The following is an 18,780-nucleotide window of genomic DNA, read 5'->3' on the forward strand; positions in this document are numbered from 1 at the left end:
CGCCACCCAGCCCAGCCGAACTGCTGGTCCCAGCAACCAGGCGTGACATGCAGTGAGCTTTGCCTTCTCAGTCAGGACCAGAGCCTGCGGTCTGGGAGGCAGCCCGGGGTGCTGCCCCTCGGAGCGCTTCCTGGTTGTCTCCCTTGCAGGTGACCAATGGGACATTGCACAGTCCCTATTTTCTCCTTCTCCTGTGGGTTGAAACCATGGAAAATGGGCTGGAGGAGGCATTTTGTCTCTCCATCTGCCCCCAGGAAAGGAGGAGCTGGCCTTTTACCTTCACAAAGCAACAAGGTCCAGAGCGAAAAAAAATCTTTCTCCTCTTCCTCTCCCCTGCCAGCACACAGACACACATGCATGAAAGCACTCTGGGCTGCAGTCTGGGCTAGGAAATAAAAGATGGATCTCACCAAGCGGGGACCATGGGGACAGGAGAAGAGGGGTGCTTGGACCCGTGGACCACAGGGCTAGGCCGCTCCTGGTCTCTGAGCACCCTTCCCATCTCAGTGCCGCCCTCCTCCAGGCATGGCCCCACCAGCCCACCCTGCCCAGAGATGCCTGCTGGCCAGGAGCACTGCTGAATGCCACAAAGTCTTTCGGGTGATTAGTAAAATGATCCTCTTCGTGGTCACACTGTTGTACTGAAGGACAATTCTCTTTATTGCTCACAGGGACGATATATACAGAGGAATAGATTTGTTCCGAAATTAAAATGCTTGGTTCAGGGCCTTTGGCTGTCCAAAGGAGGGTGAAACATGGAGAAGAGAGCAGGTTTCAATCGGCAGCTCCCGGGAGGGTGGCTGGGGGCAGACGGGGGCGGAGGGAGCCCCCTGCCCCGTTTGGTCCCTTACACAGAGCAGCCGGGTCCCCGGAAGAGTTAGTAATGAGAGGTGACAGTGGCAGTGTGTCAGTGAAGGGACAACCAGCCCTGGGGCTGCTGGGGATGCAGTCGGGTAGGGACGGCCATGACTCAGGACCAGGCTCTCCTGTGCCTGGAGCGGTGGAGGAGGATGGGTTTCTCCTGCCCTCTCTCTGCATTGGTCCCAGGGCTTTGGCTGCTTTCTTGGATGTCTGGTCCCCTTCCCTCCCCTGGGTTAAGCAAGGATGGGAAGCCTGAAATGCCTCCAGGACTGGCACAGTCCTACACAACCAGCACAAAACTCCCATGATCGGCTCTGGGCCTGTGGCCATGTCTGGAGCAGGTCAGCAACCCCATGGCTCCCCAAGGATTGGGAAAGATCAGCCTGAGCTACAGGGTCTGGTGATCCCATGGCAGGAGAGGTCTCACTCTCGCAGAGACAGATCCCTGCATGGATACCAGCCTCTGAGGAGCCTTGCTAAGAGGCAGAACAGTACGAGCCATCCCGCACCTGGGACATGGAAAGGGAGAAGGTCGGAAAATGATGGTGACGTGGAGAGGTTGAGGCAGCAGTCAGGTATGGGGGAAGTCAGTGCAGAGGGTCCCTGTGAAAATGCCCATCATGACAGAGGGAAGCAAAGTGAAGGCTGGAGAGGAAGAACGAGGGCTGATCGCCAGGACGTGCTACATCGCGGTGGTGACCACCTTCTCCTCGGGCTCCAAGGTGTTCTCATAGGCGTGCTGGCTCTCTTTGGACCTGAATTGGGAGAGAAAAGCACAGGCAGTTAGTTCACTCAAGGGTTAGTCTGGACTCTGGCAACAAGAACAGCTTCTTCAAAGCTATTGCTGGGGCCCTGACCTTGCATGTGTTAGCCACGTACTGACTGACTTTGTGCTTGCAGCAGTCCCAGTGTAAGAAGTTAGGCAAGCATGAAGATCTCCACAGGATCTTAAAGGCTTCTCCTTCCCAAACTATTAAACCTGTAAAGGGAGAAGGCTGGGATAGAGGTAGGGATCCCTCTCTGAGGAGGACAACTAAGTTCAGGAGCACGTAGTGGAGATTAATTTATTCAGAGGACACTCAGCATCTGGACGGTAAGCTAGGGCCATGATTTGGTGGCTCTGATCTCCCCTGTTCAAAGGTGTGATGCAGCATAAAAAAACCACGGTGCAGCAGGTTACCAGGTGGTGGGTGGACCATGGGGCTCTGCTGCAGGGAAGGGGAGAGACAAGTGAAGACTGGATACTTCCTCACTGCCTTTTCCTTTGCCCCTGCGGAGGATACAGGCCACAACAATCAGGTACGTGGGGTCTCTGATACCCAGAGTGGGAGGGAAGTCATGGCTCTGCATGCCCAGAGGGCCAGAGCAGAGCCAGGAGCCTCAGGGAGAAAGTCTTGAGCAAGGCCTTCACCTGAAGTCAGCTGCTGCTGTTAGGTATTTCCCTTCGTGGCCGTTGGACAGGACATCTTCCCGTTTGTCTCCGATGCTCACCACTGCCTCAACGCTTTCCCTGGAGGGGGAGAAGAAAGAGCCCTTTGGTAGGAATTGAGACAGAGCAATGGAAGAGCCTTGCTGACATGGGCAAGAAAAGAGCAGCTGATGCTCCTGGTGACACTGAGGAGGGAGGGCTTCTTAGACACCAGGACTCTCTTGGCTCATAGGGATCTTCAGCCAAACTTGTGATCCTGAACTCGCTGCCTGAGGCAGCAGCAGACTCCAATGCCTTCCCACCAGGACGTGGGAGAGGAAAGATCCCCTCGCTGCTGAGTTACACAGTGAGTTTTGCAGCTGCTGCTCTTGTACTCTGAGGGCCAAGAGCCGCTGCTCACCCAGGCAGAAAGTTTTGGGGATGTTTTTGCCACAGGATGAAAGAAGGACTCCCCAGGGAGCCCGGCTGTGCACCCCAGTTCCATCTGAACCCAGTCGTGTGACTGCAGCTGGCACTCCCAGCACCAGCCTGGATTGGTGACAGTATTGCAGCACTCAGTAAGGCTCATTTGTCAATACTTGGGATTGTTTCTCCTGCTAACTGGTTTTTCCAGCTTTTGTCTATGTGGTCTGTTGCAAAACAGTCACCTACAGTCCAAACCGACACACACAACAATGCAGAGACTCTACCTTGGCGGGTACAGAAGGGGTGTGTCTGTGTCCGTGTGTATATCCGTGCAGGCAAAACTGAAGAGTTTCCATTTGGATCTAAGGCTGAATCCCTTTTAGAAGGAACTGCAAGGCAGGAACTGGATGTTCAACCTCAGCTGGAGCCAAGAAGCTCAGGCTGGAACGAGCCCATGAACCAAATGGCCCCAGAGGCGCAGAAGAATTTAGCTGTGGTGGGTGGATGCAGGTCCATTGTGTGTGCACATCACTGCCTTCTTTAGCGCTTGCTAAAGGGCAATTTCTGAGACTTTTTCAAGGAACAGAATGGCATAAACAGGCAGTGACTTAAGCTGATAACTGCTGTCAAAGTGACAGTGCAGAGCTGGCAGTGTGCCAGGCTGCTAAGCTTTGCGAGCGTCTCTTCTGAAGAGAGGCCAGATTAATTAAAACAAGCTGCCATCCCCCCAGGCCTCCTCACTGGCCTTGCAGGCAGAGCCCAGTCCTGATGCTGGAGCCAGGGACACCTCTGTGCTCCTGGGAAGAGGCAGCCCAGCACGGGCGGGCGAGGGCAGAGCTGGGAGACACCATCTCTGATTCCTGCTCCGTGGGTCAAGGTCTCCTCTGACTTGGTTTAAGGACAATGGTTTTTCTTTGGCAAACAAAGACTGCATTTTAGCTCAGTCTAGACTTTGCAGAACGTGTTCACAGATGCTAAAAACGGTTGCAAATCAGGAGATATATATATATACACACACACACACATACATACATGGGTAGATATATATTTGTTTGCACTGGAACTGAATGCCTCCCCTTAAATGTGTCTGGGCTGGAAGCTGACCTGATGAGCACAGAGATACATCTAGATCCCACTAGACCCTTCTCCTCATGTCTGGAGAGGTTGCAGAGCTGTGCAGATATAAGAAACCTCTAGCTGGCGCAAAGCCCAAAGTGCCAGTGCTGGAACATAGTGACAGGGAACAAGGTTATAGTCCATCTTCTGTCTTTCCCTTGACTTTGGGCTCAGATTCAAGATCAAGTTACTGCAGCTTAGCCAGTTACCATGGGTCAGCTGAAAGGAGGAGCAGTCTGTGTGCTCACTTAGCCTGCAGCGAATGAAGGGTAACTGGCCTTGCCCAGCCTTCTCCTGTGGGCTCTGCTCAGTCCGCTTAGCTTACCTGTGCCCCAGGCTCCAGAGATCTGCTCTGGCTCTGCTTTCATGTTTTTCTCCCAGCTCCTTTCATACATCTCTACAGACTTTGTCTGCTTTGCAATTCTTGCTATTTTGGGCTTGTTTTCCCGTGGACACAAGGCACCTGGGAGCTACACCCTGATAAATTCCCCCTTTGGTTCACTGCGTGAATTCATCTGAGACACCAAGAAACCCATGGCAGATGCACAGGGCACAGGGAATAATTTCAAGGGAGCTGTCATCAATAAGCCATGAGAGTATCTACTTCTCATGAAGGGTTTTATTCTCCTCTGATATCTCATAGGGAATCAGCTCATGCTGCAGCCATAGTATAATTCAGTTAAAGACTCAGACCACCAGTCCCAAATTTTTAGGAAACCAGGCTCAGGCAAACACTTCTTTCTGCTAATCATCCCTCAGTTCCCTTTTCCCCGTGTTAGAGCCCAGAAGGGTCTTGACTACAAGTCAGACTTGCAACCTTTCAAGTTCAGACTTGAAACTTGGTCAAGAAAACAATTGGGTTCTTCGCAAGTGGGGTTAATGAGGCTGGATTACATGGACTGCTTCTGGAGGGCCTGCATGTCCCTGGTAATAAGGTGAGCCCTGCCCCAGGGTGCCTCTGCTCTCCTCTGAGACCTGAGCACCTCCAGGGCTCGCTTGCGGCACAGGTCTGCTCAGCAGCATCTTCTGTCTTGAAGCCATGTTCTTATGGGACAGATGAGCTGTACTTGAGCTAACCTTGGCAAAGACAACCTTGTCCTTCTTCTACAGCTCAGTGCAGCGCAGCCCCTTGCGCCCAGCATGGGCACAGCATAGGCATGGCCAGCCTGACCTCATCTGCACCTCCCCGTGCAGCCTGCTCTTAAATACCAGCATGTGCAATGTCCCTGCAAGGGGCCGCACGGTGCCAGAGCGCTGCCAGGGCAAGAAGTAACTGTGAACAGAGAGCAGGACAGGGAGTCTTTTCTCTCCATTTTTGGCTCACTTTGTGCAATGATCACTGTGTTCCCAGCATTGGCACAGATCTAAGGGGCGATTAGAAGTGACCCGTGCAGAGATGCTGGGGCAGCGAGAGCTAAGCCATACCCAAATCCTGGGTGCCTGGAACTCCCAGCACTTACTCTTTCTCCTTACACCAGAACTTATTGACCACGAAAGCGATGGCCACCAGGACTAGAAACACAACCACTGCGATGACGCCTTGTGACCACGGCTGGAGGTTACCTCGGGCTGCAGAAGAAAAGGATAACATGTATTAGAAATACATCCTTGCACTTCACCAGTTCAGCTTAGCTTCCTCATACCAGCTTCTGTGATGTTCAGCCAAGAGTTCAGTCCTGCAAAGACAAGCAGAGCACGTTGCTGTTAAACCAGTGTAGCCCTTAAGCGACGGGGCTGCACTGGCAGCAGCACTGGCGAGGGGAAACTGAGGGAAACCCCCAGACAGGCGGGAAGAACAGAAGAAATCAGAGGCTGAGGGGGAAGATTCCCAAAGACCACAGACATTTTAGCGTGGGCTCCTGTGAATAGCATGGCAAACCTTGATTGTCTTTATAATGTGAGCCTGAGCACAAATACCGCTGTGTGTAGCCAGGAGAAAATCTGAAGGACAGTTCTTAAACACCTGGAAATAAATATGCAAAGGAGGACAGAAAGCCTCTGTGTGTTAAATAGGAAAAATACCAGAATTACTAATGGATGAAGCTATGGACTTGATAAAACATAATAGTATTTGTCTAAAGTGGTGGGGGAAAGAAGGAAGAGGGGTTTCAACCAACTGTTTACTCTGAATCCCAAGGTCCCACAGACAATGTTCCTGGTTATTTTCCAAATACTGCCTGGTCAAATAAGGACCCTGAAATAATGACACTGTACAGGTTTTTTTTAGCCATGAAATCGCCAGGGGTGAGGGGTAGGGAACTGCAAGACAACCTTGCTGGTGAAACCAGTGCGTTGTTATTTGGGCCCTCACCAACCTTAGTCCCTCACATGGGACAACGCTGCCTTTACCTGACTTGTCGGTCAGGACATGAAGCTTTCTAGAGAAGGACCAGGAGGAAGCAAAACCCTGGCCAGACAGGACCTTATCACACACTGGCACTGCTAGTATACAATCACATGCCTGGCTTGGTTCAGTAAGTCTGTTTACAAGAACATCTGGAAAAGAGAGTTTTGCTTTTCTGTAACCATGCCCAAGCAGTGATCTAGCCACATGAACACTTGCAGAGGTGCAGAAGGGTTGTGAGATGTACACCAGGATGCAGAAGAAACTCAAGGCCAGCACCAAGAGAAGAGGAAAATGTTGGTCCCCATCCTTTGCTCAAACTGCTGGTTTAACACTTCTCTTGGGCTGTCGTACTCAGATATACTCACACCCATTCTTAAGTGTTGAAAAGAGAACTTATGAGAAGTTAAGAATGTGTAGATACGTCCCTTTAGGATTTGATTATCACTTTGTTCAGGTAAGGTTTTTCTTGTTTCTGTCAATCAGAAACATAAACTTTGCACGTAAATCAAACCTACCAGCCGCAGCCCGGCACGGGTAGACGGGGCTGGGTGGAGAGGAAGGTGGAAAGCTCCCTGCCAGCTGCTGTCAGCGAGAGCGTCAGGCCTCGGCCCGTGCGATAGCCCGCTCCATGCCATCTGCTAGCCCGTGCACCGGGGAGCCCTTGCGGAGGGTGAGGAGCATGGGCTGACCACCGGGATGCCCGCAGAAAGCAGCGCTGGCCTGTGACGCGGGGGTGTCCTCGGTCTCGGCAAATACTGCTGCCCTGCAGCTTCCTTCTGGTGCTGGAGGTCTGTACCAGCTGAATGCTTGCAGCAGACAAATCCCTGCCATAAACTGCAAATGATCTTTAGTAGAGGCAATAAAAGTGAGCTATGCAAACTGTATTTACAAACTAAACATCCACAGTCAGCTACACACTGGATCTGCTGCTGACAGCTATCCCATCTCTTCAGTCTCTTTTGGAGAAGGGAGATTGTCTTTTTTTAAGAGCCCCAGATCTTCAGATCATGATATTGCAAGAGGATCTTGGCTTTTATAAAAACAAGAAAACAAAAAAACTGTTTTCCTTGTGGTGGTGAAACCATGAAGTGCAACTTGATTTAGCAAACTGAGAGCAAATATATGCAGCCCCAGAAGCACATGACTCCTTGCCCATCTCATGCAATACATACTGCTGCTTTTCGGGCAAACCCTCGGGGCTGCCGAGGGTGGGCAGCTGACTCACCGCTCGGGGAACTGGGAACACCCTGGGCTTACCAGCCATGGGAGCAGCCCCGGTCGGGGCCACAGAATAATAGCGGCAAGCCCTCGCTCAAGCGAGCCGGCAGAGAGGCTTAGATGTGTTTACTGACAAGTCCTAGGGCCAAAACTCAGCTCAGAGGAATGCAGGCGGAAATTCCCTCTTGTATCAGCGTGCTTCAGCTGAAATCCCCTCGCATTAGCGAGCTGTTGTTGCCAGTAATAAGGGGATGAGAGGTGTCAACAGGAGGAGTAGGGCTTGGGCACTGCCCCAGGGTATCTGGCGTGGAGGAGAAGGTCCTGCCTCGGCTGCCCACCGCCCCCTCCGCTCATGTGGGTGCAGCCTCAGAGACACCCACAAAATCCACCTTCAGGTTTGGCCTGCTCTGTTTCCTTCTTCACCCTGTCCTTGGCTGTCATCGCTGCCAGATTTATTTATTATTTGTGTTTTATTTTTCCTGCCGGGGCCAGGGTTTTCCATCTGAGCCTAGGAAGCAACGCTTGGGTTCAGCCCTCAGTGAGGTTGCTGCTGGGGTTAAGGGAGTTCAAGGCCAACCTGGATATACCCATATTCAGTGGTGACCGAAATCTCGAAACTTGCATTTCATGATCTCTCAGCAAAGGAGGTAAGAAGATAAATGGGTAGGAAACTTCCTCCAGCCAGCTAGACTTGGGAGGTACTGTGTGTTTTTTTCAAGTGAAATCTCACTCAAGCAGCTGTTTTCATGAGACTGCAGAGCACGCGAAGCCAAAGGGGAAAATACCAAACCCAAATCCGGTGGGGCTGCTTTTGAGAGACCTTGGAAAGCCCAACTCCAGGGAGAAGTGAGGAGCCGAGGGTTTAAATCTGAGCAGAGCAGTCACAAGCCCTGAGCACGGGCACCTGGGCTGGGTCCTTCTCCGATTGTTTCACTGAAAGTAAATCAAGCTGAAGGCAGCAATGTCCGCACAGGTGGCATGGGAACGTGCTGCACATGCCCCAGAGAACCTGCCCCAGCCCAGGGAAAAGCCTTGCCTGAACATTTGCCCTATGCCCTGCGAGCTGAAGAAGTCCTGCTTCAAAAGCCAGGTTTCCCTCCTGGCTGCAAAGATGCACCCCAAGCCAAAGTTGGTTCCTTCCCACCTCAAAGCCTATGTCAGGGGTCTCATGGTGAGAAAAGGACCTCCCCACTTGCCTCCCCCATCAGCACAGCCCCATGGCCATGAGTTTGGACCAGGCTTTGTGGGCCCTGTACCGTTTCCCCCAAGTCCCCCCCCACACACAGCTGTCCTGCCCTGTGACCCCTGCATTGAGACTGACACCGAGGAGGAATATGGCAGCGGAAGTGTCGAATACCCCCCACATCAGGCTGAAACACCCCGGTGGGCACAAGGAGCTTGCGTAGGCATAATAAAGAAGGAACGGCAACCAGGCAGAGATAGGAGCAAAAGTCAGGTGTCTGCAATCTTATCGGGAAGGAACTATGCAAATCTCAGCCTTGCCTGGCAGGCACTGAGACACATCCGCACAAAACACACCGCCAGGCTGGGAAGAAGTGTTGCAAGATGACACAAAAAAGCAGTACACCTTGCTGTCTCGGTGAGAAGGAACAGAGGAAATAATTACTCTTGCCTGCGAAAGCAGCACTGCGTTCCCCGAAAAATTCCCTACCAGGGATGACACTCCCAGGGCGGACTTGCTTTTGGGCCCTTCCACCTCCCCTGCTTTTAGCCCGGGGGCAATTGTGGCAGGTTTTTTCCTCAGACAAGAACTTCGAAGCCAAACTAAGCAATGCAAGGTGCAACCCCTGTGCTCACCAACATACCGGTGCCCATGCATCTGCAGGCACAAACAGGATCAAGGAAAATGCCAATGCCAATATAAGCTCTTGCCCACACTGTGACTCTTTCATGCTCAAGGCTTGTCTGAATACACATACACGTGTTTTGATGCATCTTCCTCTAGTGCTTGGAAAACATTGGCAGTTCCCTGTGTTTTGTCACATCTGGGAAAGTTGTACCAGGTTCTAAACCCTTGCTAAAGGCTTTTTTCCTTCAAGGCAACAGCAAAACTTTTAATCCTGCTGACGGTGGAGACCCCACACTGTTAAATCCTTAGCAAGTTAGTAAACAAATGCAGGAAGAGCAGTCAAGGTTGGGGCATCAGAAAGAGAAAGGGGGAGGGAATTTTCCAGGACTTTGGCAGGATCAGATTAGTTTTACTTACTCCTGGTTATATTCTTTCATGTTCTTTCATGAATGGCATAAAACTACTGTCACAGTGATAGGAAATTTCTCTATCAAGTCTTCAGGAAGGGAATGGAAGCTCAGTTTGCAGAGGAAAATACTTCCCCCTGCCACCTCAACAATGATCGACATTAAAGATTAACAAGAGAATATATGAGGTCTCAATGAACAGAGAAAGCAACCTAGCACTACGCTTTTCTGCGGAAGAGCAAGAAGAGGAGAAAAAACAAGCCTTAAGAAAACAAATTGCTCATCGCAGTGCACAGTCCTGCTGGAGATAAATCAGAGTTGTTTTTACCACTGTGTAACTAGGAGAGATAAATCTCTGCCGAGAGTTTCAGCACTGAACTAAACAGGGAAAAACTATCCACACTTTGTCTCCAGCAAGATTTCGCAGCCAGATGGGCACCAAACCTCTCCTCTGCCCCCACTAACACGAAGCCAAAGCTCAAAACATGACATTTTCCCCCCTTTCCCAGGGAGCTCTTCCAGGGTCCCCCCTCGCCCCCAGAGCCGCAACGCCGGGCAGTTCGCCGCGTGCCCTCGGCTCGCCGCCTGCGTGCAGGGCTCGGGGACAGCACCGCTCCGGCCGGCGCGCAGCCTGCCCTCGCCCCGTGCCTCAGTTTCCCCGGGGAGCCGAGCCGGGCCGCTGGGGGCAGCGCTGGAGCGCTGGGCGCTCACCTTCCTGACACGAGCCGGGCTCCAGCGCCAGGAGCAGCCACAGGGCGACGAGCCGGAGGGCAGGCATGACGGCGGCGACGGCGACAGCGGCTGGCTGCTGGGGCCGGCGGGCACGCGGCGGGGCCGGGAGGAGCGGCCGAGCCCGTCCCCTCCTCGCACGGGGAAGGGGCCCCGCGCGGCGCGCCTAGCCCTCCCGCGGCAGCGAGCGCCGGGTAAATTATCAAACGCGTTAAGGCGGGAGGCCCATGCTCGCACCTGGCTATTCCAATCCTGTCCCGGGAAGCGCCGGAGGGAGGTGCCTGCTCCCGCCCTGCACAGCACGGGCTGGCTGGGAATTCGGGGGCGGGTGACTTGAACCTGACTCTTCCCTTGGGGCTTGCAGGGGAGCCAGGGCGGGCGAGCACCACCCGCGCTGACCGCGGAGGAAGAAGCGACACCGAGACGGGCAAAAATCTCTCCCGTAGCTAGCACGGGGCGGGGGAGCTTCGGGAATGCGGTCGAACCGACGGGACCTGAAATCCCCCTGACCGGCGATTACCCCGCAGCCTGCAGGGCGCCGGCCCGGGGCAGGTCCGCGGCTCCCCGGTCCCCGTCCCGAGGGGGCACCGCCAACGCGCCCACAGCGAGGTCCCGCCGCGGGGCCGGGCAGGTCCCGGCGCTGGGACGGCGTGGGGGAAGTCGTCCGAGAGCTGCTGCCTGCCTGCCCCGCGTGGGCCTGGCTCCGTTTGCTGCCCAGCCTGAGCAAAAGGAGGAGGGCAAAGCAAATCAAGGCACAGGTGAGCGAGAAGCGGTTCTCTTCTTTTCAGCAAGCGTCATTAACAACCCAGGGAAACACGTACGTGGCTTAAAAACATCCCTCGGTTCAACCACACTCGGCGCTGATTACTCCCTCCCACACCACACGCCTTGTTAAATCGAGATTACTACAGAAATCATTAAACGTAGTAAACATAGTGCTCATTTTATTGAGCCTTTAGGGCTGTTTCCAAAAGTTTTTTGACACCAGAAGAGGTAGAAACACATGATTAACTGTGACAGAAAACAACCCTACAGCTGACGTCTTACAGCTGGCAAGCTCCCTCTGGAGCGAGCTGCGCACACCCAGTGGGATGGGGAAAGGCGTATGATACTCTTCCAGGTCTCGAGTTAAGCAGATTTCTAGCACATGCAGGATTTGGATGGCTGACAAACTTGCGCTGCAGGAAAAAATAAAAGCTATTTGGCTTCATGGCTGCGCAATTTCAGTTACTCCCTGAGGAAATTTTAAAATTGTGAGGCAATGGTTTCGTCTTTAGCACTCTCCTTGGTGTATCTCACAGCCTTTCCTCAAGGCAAACCCCCCTCTGGGTCGGTGAACGCTCCCCTTGGCTCAGTGGGCAGCTCCTGAACTCTCATATTCTGGATCTCATCCTTCACCACACAAGGACCCCGGCTGGGCAATGGGTTCCCGACAGAGGCACGGGATTGCAGCAGCTCCTGCTCTTCAGCTCCAGAGCTGGTGAAACATCCATGGAAGCTCCCACCTAGGCTGAGGGCCTGTGTGACATGTAGAGGGAGGCGTGGAGATGGCAGGAGAGAAAAGTCTGCAGGAAGAGCCAAGAGGTCGGGATGCGCAGCTTCAATACAGCATAAATTGCTTCCCGTACTGCCCTTCACCAAAGAGGGACCCATTCGGAAACATGCAGTACCCTCAGGAATACGTAGTCGATGGTGTAAGAGATGTTAGGCTTTTCCCTGTTCATTCCTTCTCTTTCCTCTGGCGCTAAAGTAGTGTTATTTATCTCAGAAATGAGCTTGAGTTGGCTTGAGAAGTGCAAGATTGAAGGCCAGCTCCTGACTCTCTGCCAAACTCCTGTGTGTCACTCATCTTTCTGTGCCCAAATCCCCACCCTCAAAGTGAGGTAATCCTCTTGCCTAGCCCTGAAAGTTTTTTGCTGACAAACTCTTCAAGGCAAGGAACTTCCTTGTGCTGTTCCTGGGAGGAATGAGGCATAACAGGGACCTGCCCCTAATAAGGCCCTATAAAAGCCATTTAGTTACAAATAATAAGGCATGGGTTGGCTTGTGAAGATGTGAAAATGAGAGTGAACTTTGGTTTCCTAATGACTTATTTGCACTTTATCCATTCACGGGAAGCATGCAGAGCTGTGCTCTCTGGTAGTTATTTGTTGTTCACCTCTCAGCACAACCCCAGGAAAAAAAAAATGTCTTGAACAAAAGAATTCAAGTCACCAAACCTAGAGCACCCAGTCCTGCTGCCACCCTTAGAAAACAAAACAAAACAAAACAAAACAGCGTCTGAGACATTGGCAAGAGAGACCCACACCTACTCCAGAACATCTCTACCAGGCTCCCCCCAGCTCCAGGGGACCCTGGGGATGCCTGGCTGATTTTCAAAGTACAGGGATGTCCCCAGCAGCCCACCCACCAGCCACATTTCTTGGGGCATGTGGTGGGGATGTGATGGGCTGGACCAGAGAGGAACGCAGGGCTGCCGTGACATACAATAATAATTTGCCCTCCGATCCATGATTTTATAATTCTCTCCATGGCAATGTGCAACTTGGGACCAGCAGAGAAGGGAAGCTGCCAGCTCCCACTGCAACACTCTGAGAAATCTCACTGTCCCTCACATTTAGGCCTTCAGCTTCGCGCAGCCGTGGTGAGACAAACCCTGGCAGGCCTGTTTTACAGGTGAGGGAAACTGAGGCACAGAAAGGGGAAAGTCACCCCTGCAGCCAGGCAATTACTCAAAGCTCAACCGGAGCCAGACCCAGTTCAGTTCTCTCCCAAGGACTCATAGAGGTAGTAGCCCATACAGCAGGTCTTGTACAAAAACAGGTCTTTATATCTCAGCATTTATGTTGATGTGCTCCAAAAAATGCCACTTTTTTTCCAAAGAAATGTCTTTTTTAGCCAAAATTAACATTTACTCAAACCCATTCCTGAATCTAAAAGGTGTTCTTGGGTGATATGGCTCAAAACACAGATGCTGGTTCCTTTTAGAAAAGCTTTGTGGAGCTCTGTGTTTTTATGGACATTATTTTTCTTTCTCCTTCACTTCCTTCCTTCCTTCCTTTCTCCTTCCTTCCTTCCCTCCTTCATCCTCTTCATCTCCTCCCCCTCCCTCAGAAAGAGTCATAAAAATAAAGAAGGAAAACAGATAAGAACAAGCCTGAAGAGCCCGTAAAGAAGAGATTATTTTTTCCTTAAAAAATATTGATGTTTAAATGACTGCTCAAAAAATTTTATGTTTGTTTCTTCTGACATTTTCCATAAAAAATAAATATTCCCCCCATTCGCCCCAGAATTCCCGCACTTTACATAGATATTGACTTTCAAACCTTTCCACACCGCACCCCAGCGCTGCAGTTCAGCCGGGAGATTCGCTCCCTTCCTGCGCACACACAGGGCAAAGAAAGAAACCAGTCTCTGCGTTTTATTACACGTTTTGCTAGACGATTGATGAGTCCCCCAGGGCGGATGCTAATTAGACACATTTCTCTACAAAAGGTCTTCTTCCTCTGGAGCAGGCCTGGAATAACCCGCTGGAGGAAGCCTCGGGAAGCCCTGACGGCCGCAGGTTGCCCGTGCAAACCCGGCCGGGCAGCGTGCCGTAAGGGTGCACCCGAGGCAGCCGTGGTCCTCGCTGCGGGGAGCGCTGCGTTGCCCCTTTTGCAGCCTGGACTCCTCAGCGGGGTCAGCCAGGACCGCGCTTGGCAGGACACTCCTGCCGTGCAATGAGTTAGTTATTTCAGAGATGGGTTATTTAATTACAGACTAACCCGACCACCGTCGTTGCTGTCTGCAGGCACTGTCCAGTTTTTGCAAGGACAGCAAGGATCGTTCCCTGCCCCATGCCGGCCCTGTCCTCTCGCCACCCGAAATGGCAGCGCTAGGGCTGTACCCACATTCTCCCATTGCTGGACCACCAAACCCATCCCACCCTGGTGCCCCAGGGCTCATGTTGGGGCTGTGCCCATCACAGCTGGTCCCCGAGCCCAGGTGACATCCCGCCACAGGAGCAGCACCCAGTGGGACAGGGGATGCCCAGCACAAACGTCAGGGCCTCTCTCCATGGTGCAGGATGTGCAGGAGATGATGCTCCAAAAACACGGGGTGCCCTTACGGCCTGAAGGGTCCCTAGGCTGAGGAGGTGTTTCTCCATGTGTCCATCCAGTCTGCACCATGCACCTAAACTGAAGCCCCAGACACAGAATGGCAACACAAATGGAGATGCAACTTCAAGCAAATCCAAGGACAGGAGAAAACAGAGGCGACTGCCTTTCAGACATGGCAATTCAGGTTGGGTTTGAGGGAAGGCTGTTTTTCTAAAACATGAAATCTTCCCAAAACCGTGCTGGGAACAGACTCTGAGACCTGGGATCCTGGAAGAGGGGCCAAGTGGCGCTCAGATCTATCACGGTAGAGCAAGGTACTGGCTTGCTGCTGGAGGCATTTTGTTTCCAGTGCTATGCTTAAAAAAAAAAAAAATCACAAAACCCTCTTAACTCCTTAATGAATCACTAGAGGGGCATTTTGTTAAACAGGGCAATCAGTCAGACCATGTAAAATCTGGCTGATACCCCACTGCAGATGCTCAGACCTTGTGAAACCTAGCTGATACCCCACTGCAGATGCTCAGACCTTGTAAAACCTAGCTGATACACCACTGCAGATGCTCAGAGGGTGGCATGGCACCCAGCAGCCATCGAATGCAGAGCCGTGCTGTCCAGCCCCATGCTCCCCGTGGCATCAGTGAGGGTGGCCCCACAGTGGGTTTCATCCTGGCCGCATGGGACGTCCCGGTGCTGTGTGGCTGGGGAGCAGGGTCACAAAGCCCCCAGGCGGTGGCCGACACGGGTGCTCGTGTCCAGGACTGAGCTCCAAGCCAAGGGCTGTGCTACTCAGTTCATTTTCCCTTGAGACCTGCTCAATAACATCACCGTGGCCTGCGGGTATTTCCTGGGAAACTCTGGGTAATTTTCTCATGCTTACTAGTTTTTCGGAGGCTCCCTCTCCTCTATCTAGCTGCTTATTTGTACATAACTGGCAGATTTTGTCCCTCTTTGAGCTCTCTGCTCCGCTGTCCCCCTGAGTGAAACAGGCCAATGGGTTTAACAGCTATTAACAGGGCTGACAGCACATTCACAACAGCCACAGGCCTTACAGCCTTAAAAAATGAGGCTAAGAAAACAACCACTTGATCTGTCCCACCTTGCCCTGGGCTGGGCAGGAATCAAACCAAATGGCCACAAGTGACCCTAAAATCCCTGAAAGGAGAGAAGTGAATCCTTCTGCCTCTGGTTCGGCCTTATGGCCATGGGAAGAGCCAGCATTAATTAGTCCCTTTTGGCTTTCTGGTCCGCTCAGAGGGCAGACGGCGCTCCTAACGATTTCCGAGCACAAGGGAAAGTGCCTTGGCACTGCTGGAGTGGCAGATAGTCAGGACCCCAATACACGAGGCACAGAAAGGGAGAAGAGGGCTGAATTCTATCTGGATAGTCCCTTCTGCCCACCGCTATCAAACGCAATGAATAATTTACTATCCGATCATCTCTAATCTTCGTCCCGTAAAATCAGTAGCAGGCTGGGAGGGTTTTTGAAGCCTCCAGCTGCATTCACTGATAAGACATGAGGCAGGAAAGATTGGAAGCCCATAAAAATGATAATCTCAGGCTTCAGTGTAACTTGGTGGAAGGGTTTTCTCCTGTCCTTTCATTAAGGATGGATTTCATGATCTTCCTTAAATAGTAACAAGTCTTCTCATGAGGAATCTCCCATCCAAAAACTGATTGCATCATCATTAGGAAATAGGAGGCCAATCAGCCATAAAAAAGTATCTGGACCACAGGTTAGTGCAAAGGCCAAGTCCCTGCAGAGCAAACAGCATCTGTCATTACAGGATCAGAGGAAACTGGACAATCAGAGGTAATTTCTGAATGCAGAGTGAAGCTCTAGGCATCAGGGCCACTATCCTGAAGTGAACAGCCCTCCAACCCTTGCTGGTACTTGGCTAATTTATCCCTCAAGTGAAAGCTATTTGCTGACAGAAGAGGGAAAGACAGGATCCTATGCTCTCCTCCCAGGGCCTGCTGGAGCATTCACGATCTCTTTAAACTTTTCCCCGGTTATAATTCCCATCATGCAAGGTGGGAGCGAGGTCTGGCTGTGCTGGGGTGATGTCACTGCCCCACACCAGGGCTGTGCAGCCCAGGTTTAACCACAGGGCTCTTGGACCTCCCCAGAAACCAACTGTGTTGCATCTGTTCGTGATCTGAAACCAGGCTGCCCTCTCACCCAAGGGGAGGAAGGTGAGGGGGACAAACCATTTTGGGGGGTCTCAGATGGTTGGGGCCAGGCTGGGTTATATCCAGCAACAGAGATGAAGAAGAAACAAGGCAGGGTTTTGTGGGGTGACTGTCCCCCAGCAGATGCCCTTGGGTTGCCCCATCCTAAGCAGCATGGATGTCTTTTCCCTGGCTTGCAGGAGGAAAGCTTGCAGGTCAAGGAGGTAGGCACGGTAAACCCCTTCTGTGGCCCACACAGCCCAAAACTGGTATGGACACCACCTAGGAGAGCCGGAGTAAAACCCAAGCTTCTGGCCAAAATCCTAAACGTGAGTCCAGTCATCAAGCAAAGCCCCTTCTTCATAGTCCTGAACCTCCTTAGTATGAAGAGGAACATCACATTTCATTCAGTCTGGCTAGGTGCAGATGGATCCCAATGAATACAGAAGATGGATGAACAGAGATATCCCTGTTTCTCATACACATCCTTCTGTGAGTGTTGCCATTATCTGGGAGAAGAATGGAAAATGAAAAAAAACCACCAGTTCATCAACCGTTTACACATGAATCTCAACCAAGATGACCAAGAGGAGGAGAGGGAAAGAGTTGGCTGGGTTAGTGGGGGGAATGATTTCAGGAAATAATCATCCCAGGTGCCAGAATAGGAGAAAATTAGAAGTGTAAACTATAATCAGATGTTAAGTTGCTTTTCTTCTGCTAATTGAAATAATGTTTTCCCCACTATCCACCACTCTACCCCTTTCAGATGCTAATCCCTATCAAACATGGACTTACAATTACAAATTCGTAGGCATCTTTCCCAGGGGCAGAAATTGCTTTGCCCTGTAACCTCTAAGATGAGGTCTTAATAGGAATTCACGAGCAGTCACTGGTAAAGCTTCATTAGCCGGAGAGAATAGACAAGGGCAAGTTGCAGTGCTCCCTAACCACTCTAGGGAAAAATTAATTTAAATTACTTTGTAAAGTAACAAGGCCAGATAATGTGTTTCCTTCTTGGATTATTGTTTTCCAACACCCTAATGCGCTCATAGATTAGGTTGCTTTGCCTGTCTTGATGGTGGTCCATACTAAGTTGTGATTTATGGAGAGCAGCATCCTTTGGAGAGACATATGCAGCCCCTTTGGCTGGAGTTGGCTGAAGACAAGGTGAAGGAACAGCTGTTCCTCACCGTGTTCGGCTGGGGACATCTGCATTGCTCGGAGTCTGTTAGGGGCACTGAGGCAGGTAGCAACCATCTCCATCAAAACTTCAGCACCAGGCAAAAGGCCTTTCTACTAGAGATGACACTTCAGCTTTTCCCTGGTTCAAAACTGGTCCAATCCAGTGGAAAGAATCTTGCTCTTTTGCTTCTTGGAGGGCAGATCCTGAGAGGTGCCGAGTCCTGGCTTCAAGGGCCGGAAAAACATGAGAGACCTCCACCAGAAACACCAGCCCTCAGCACAGGTACTGGCCGAGGCTGCTTCCTGAGCTACAGCCAGCTGAAAACTAAAATGCACTAAAATGCGCTAAAAACAAAGCCTGCATCCCTGTGGTCAGCTGTGATTTCTAACCCCCTCCGAGACGTTTGAAAGCACTTGTCCACAAAAGAGTTGACTTTTCTTCCACGGGCACCAGGCAGACCTTTCCCCTGGAAGCTCTTTGTGCTGCAGGGCACAGGCTGGCTTCAAACCTTTCTGGCTGGGGTTGTAATTTTTTGTGTCTTTATGGAAATCTGCAGTGACACGGAGTGCCAAGTGAAGTGACGTGGGAAGATACAGCGATAAGCAGCTTGGCAGAGGGGAGCTGCTGGCTGTAATTCTTCGGAGCGCTCTGCTCTTTCAGCGGGACGTTGGTGGGCTGCTCTGCAGCCCAGGCGCAGCCAGCGTGCCGCATTATTAACCTGAGAACTGTCGTGCAGAATAGGCCTGTCTGGCTAAATCGTCAGGGGACGCGGGGATAATTCAATAAAGAGACAAAGAGTTCAAAGGGCCTTTCGGCAACTGGAGAGCAACAAACGGGACTGATCATCTGAGCTGATTAAATAGGTTCACAACTGACCCAGGAGTCCTAGGAGACCAAACTGAAGCCTGGAAGATTTATGAGGAGCTACCTGAATTGGAGAGAGAATATATTTCTTTTATTCCTGCCTTCTGAACGGGTTCACTGTTGTTTTCAAAGCAGAGAG

At 51.7% G+C, this 18,780-nt stretch overlaps 1 protein-coding gene across 1 annotated transcript; it reads right to left on the reverse strand.

The window, feature by feature from the left end:
• Nucleotides 1-622: 622 nt before the first annotated feature.
• PDZK1IP1 (PDZK1 interacting protein 1) lies at nt 623-10,559 on the reverse strand. Its single transcript, XM_067300484.1, has 4 exons — nt 10,305-10,559; nt 5,272-5,380; nt 2,273-2,371; nt 623-1,616 (listed from the first exon to the last, which is right to left on the reverse strand). Exons 1-4 carry the CDS (start codon nt 10,369-10,371, stop codon nt 1,544-1,546), a joined length of 348 nt encoding a protein of 115 aa, XP_067156585.1. The 5' UTR covers nt 10,372-10,559; the 3' UTR covers nt 623-1,543.
• Between the last annotated feature and the right edge of the window lie 8,221 nt (nt 10,560-18,780).

The sequence above is a fragment of the Apteryx mantelli genome, chromosome 8, assembly GCF_036417845.1.
Source record: "Apteryx mantelli isolate bAptMan1 chromosome 8, bAptMan1.hap1, whole genome shotgun sequence".
NCBI lineage: Eukaryota > Metazoa > Chordata > Aves > Apterygiformes > Apterygidae > Apteryx > Apteryx mantelli.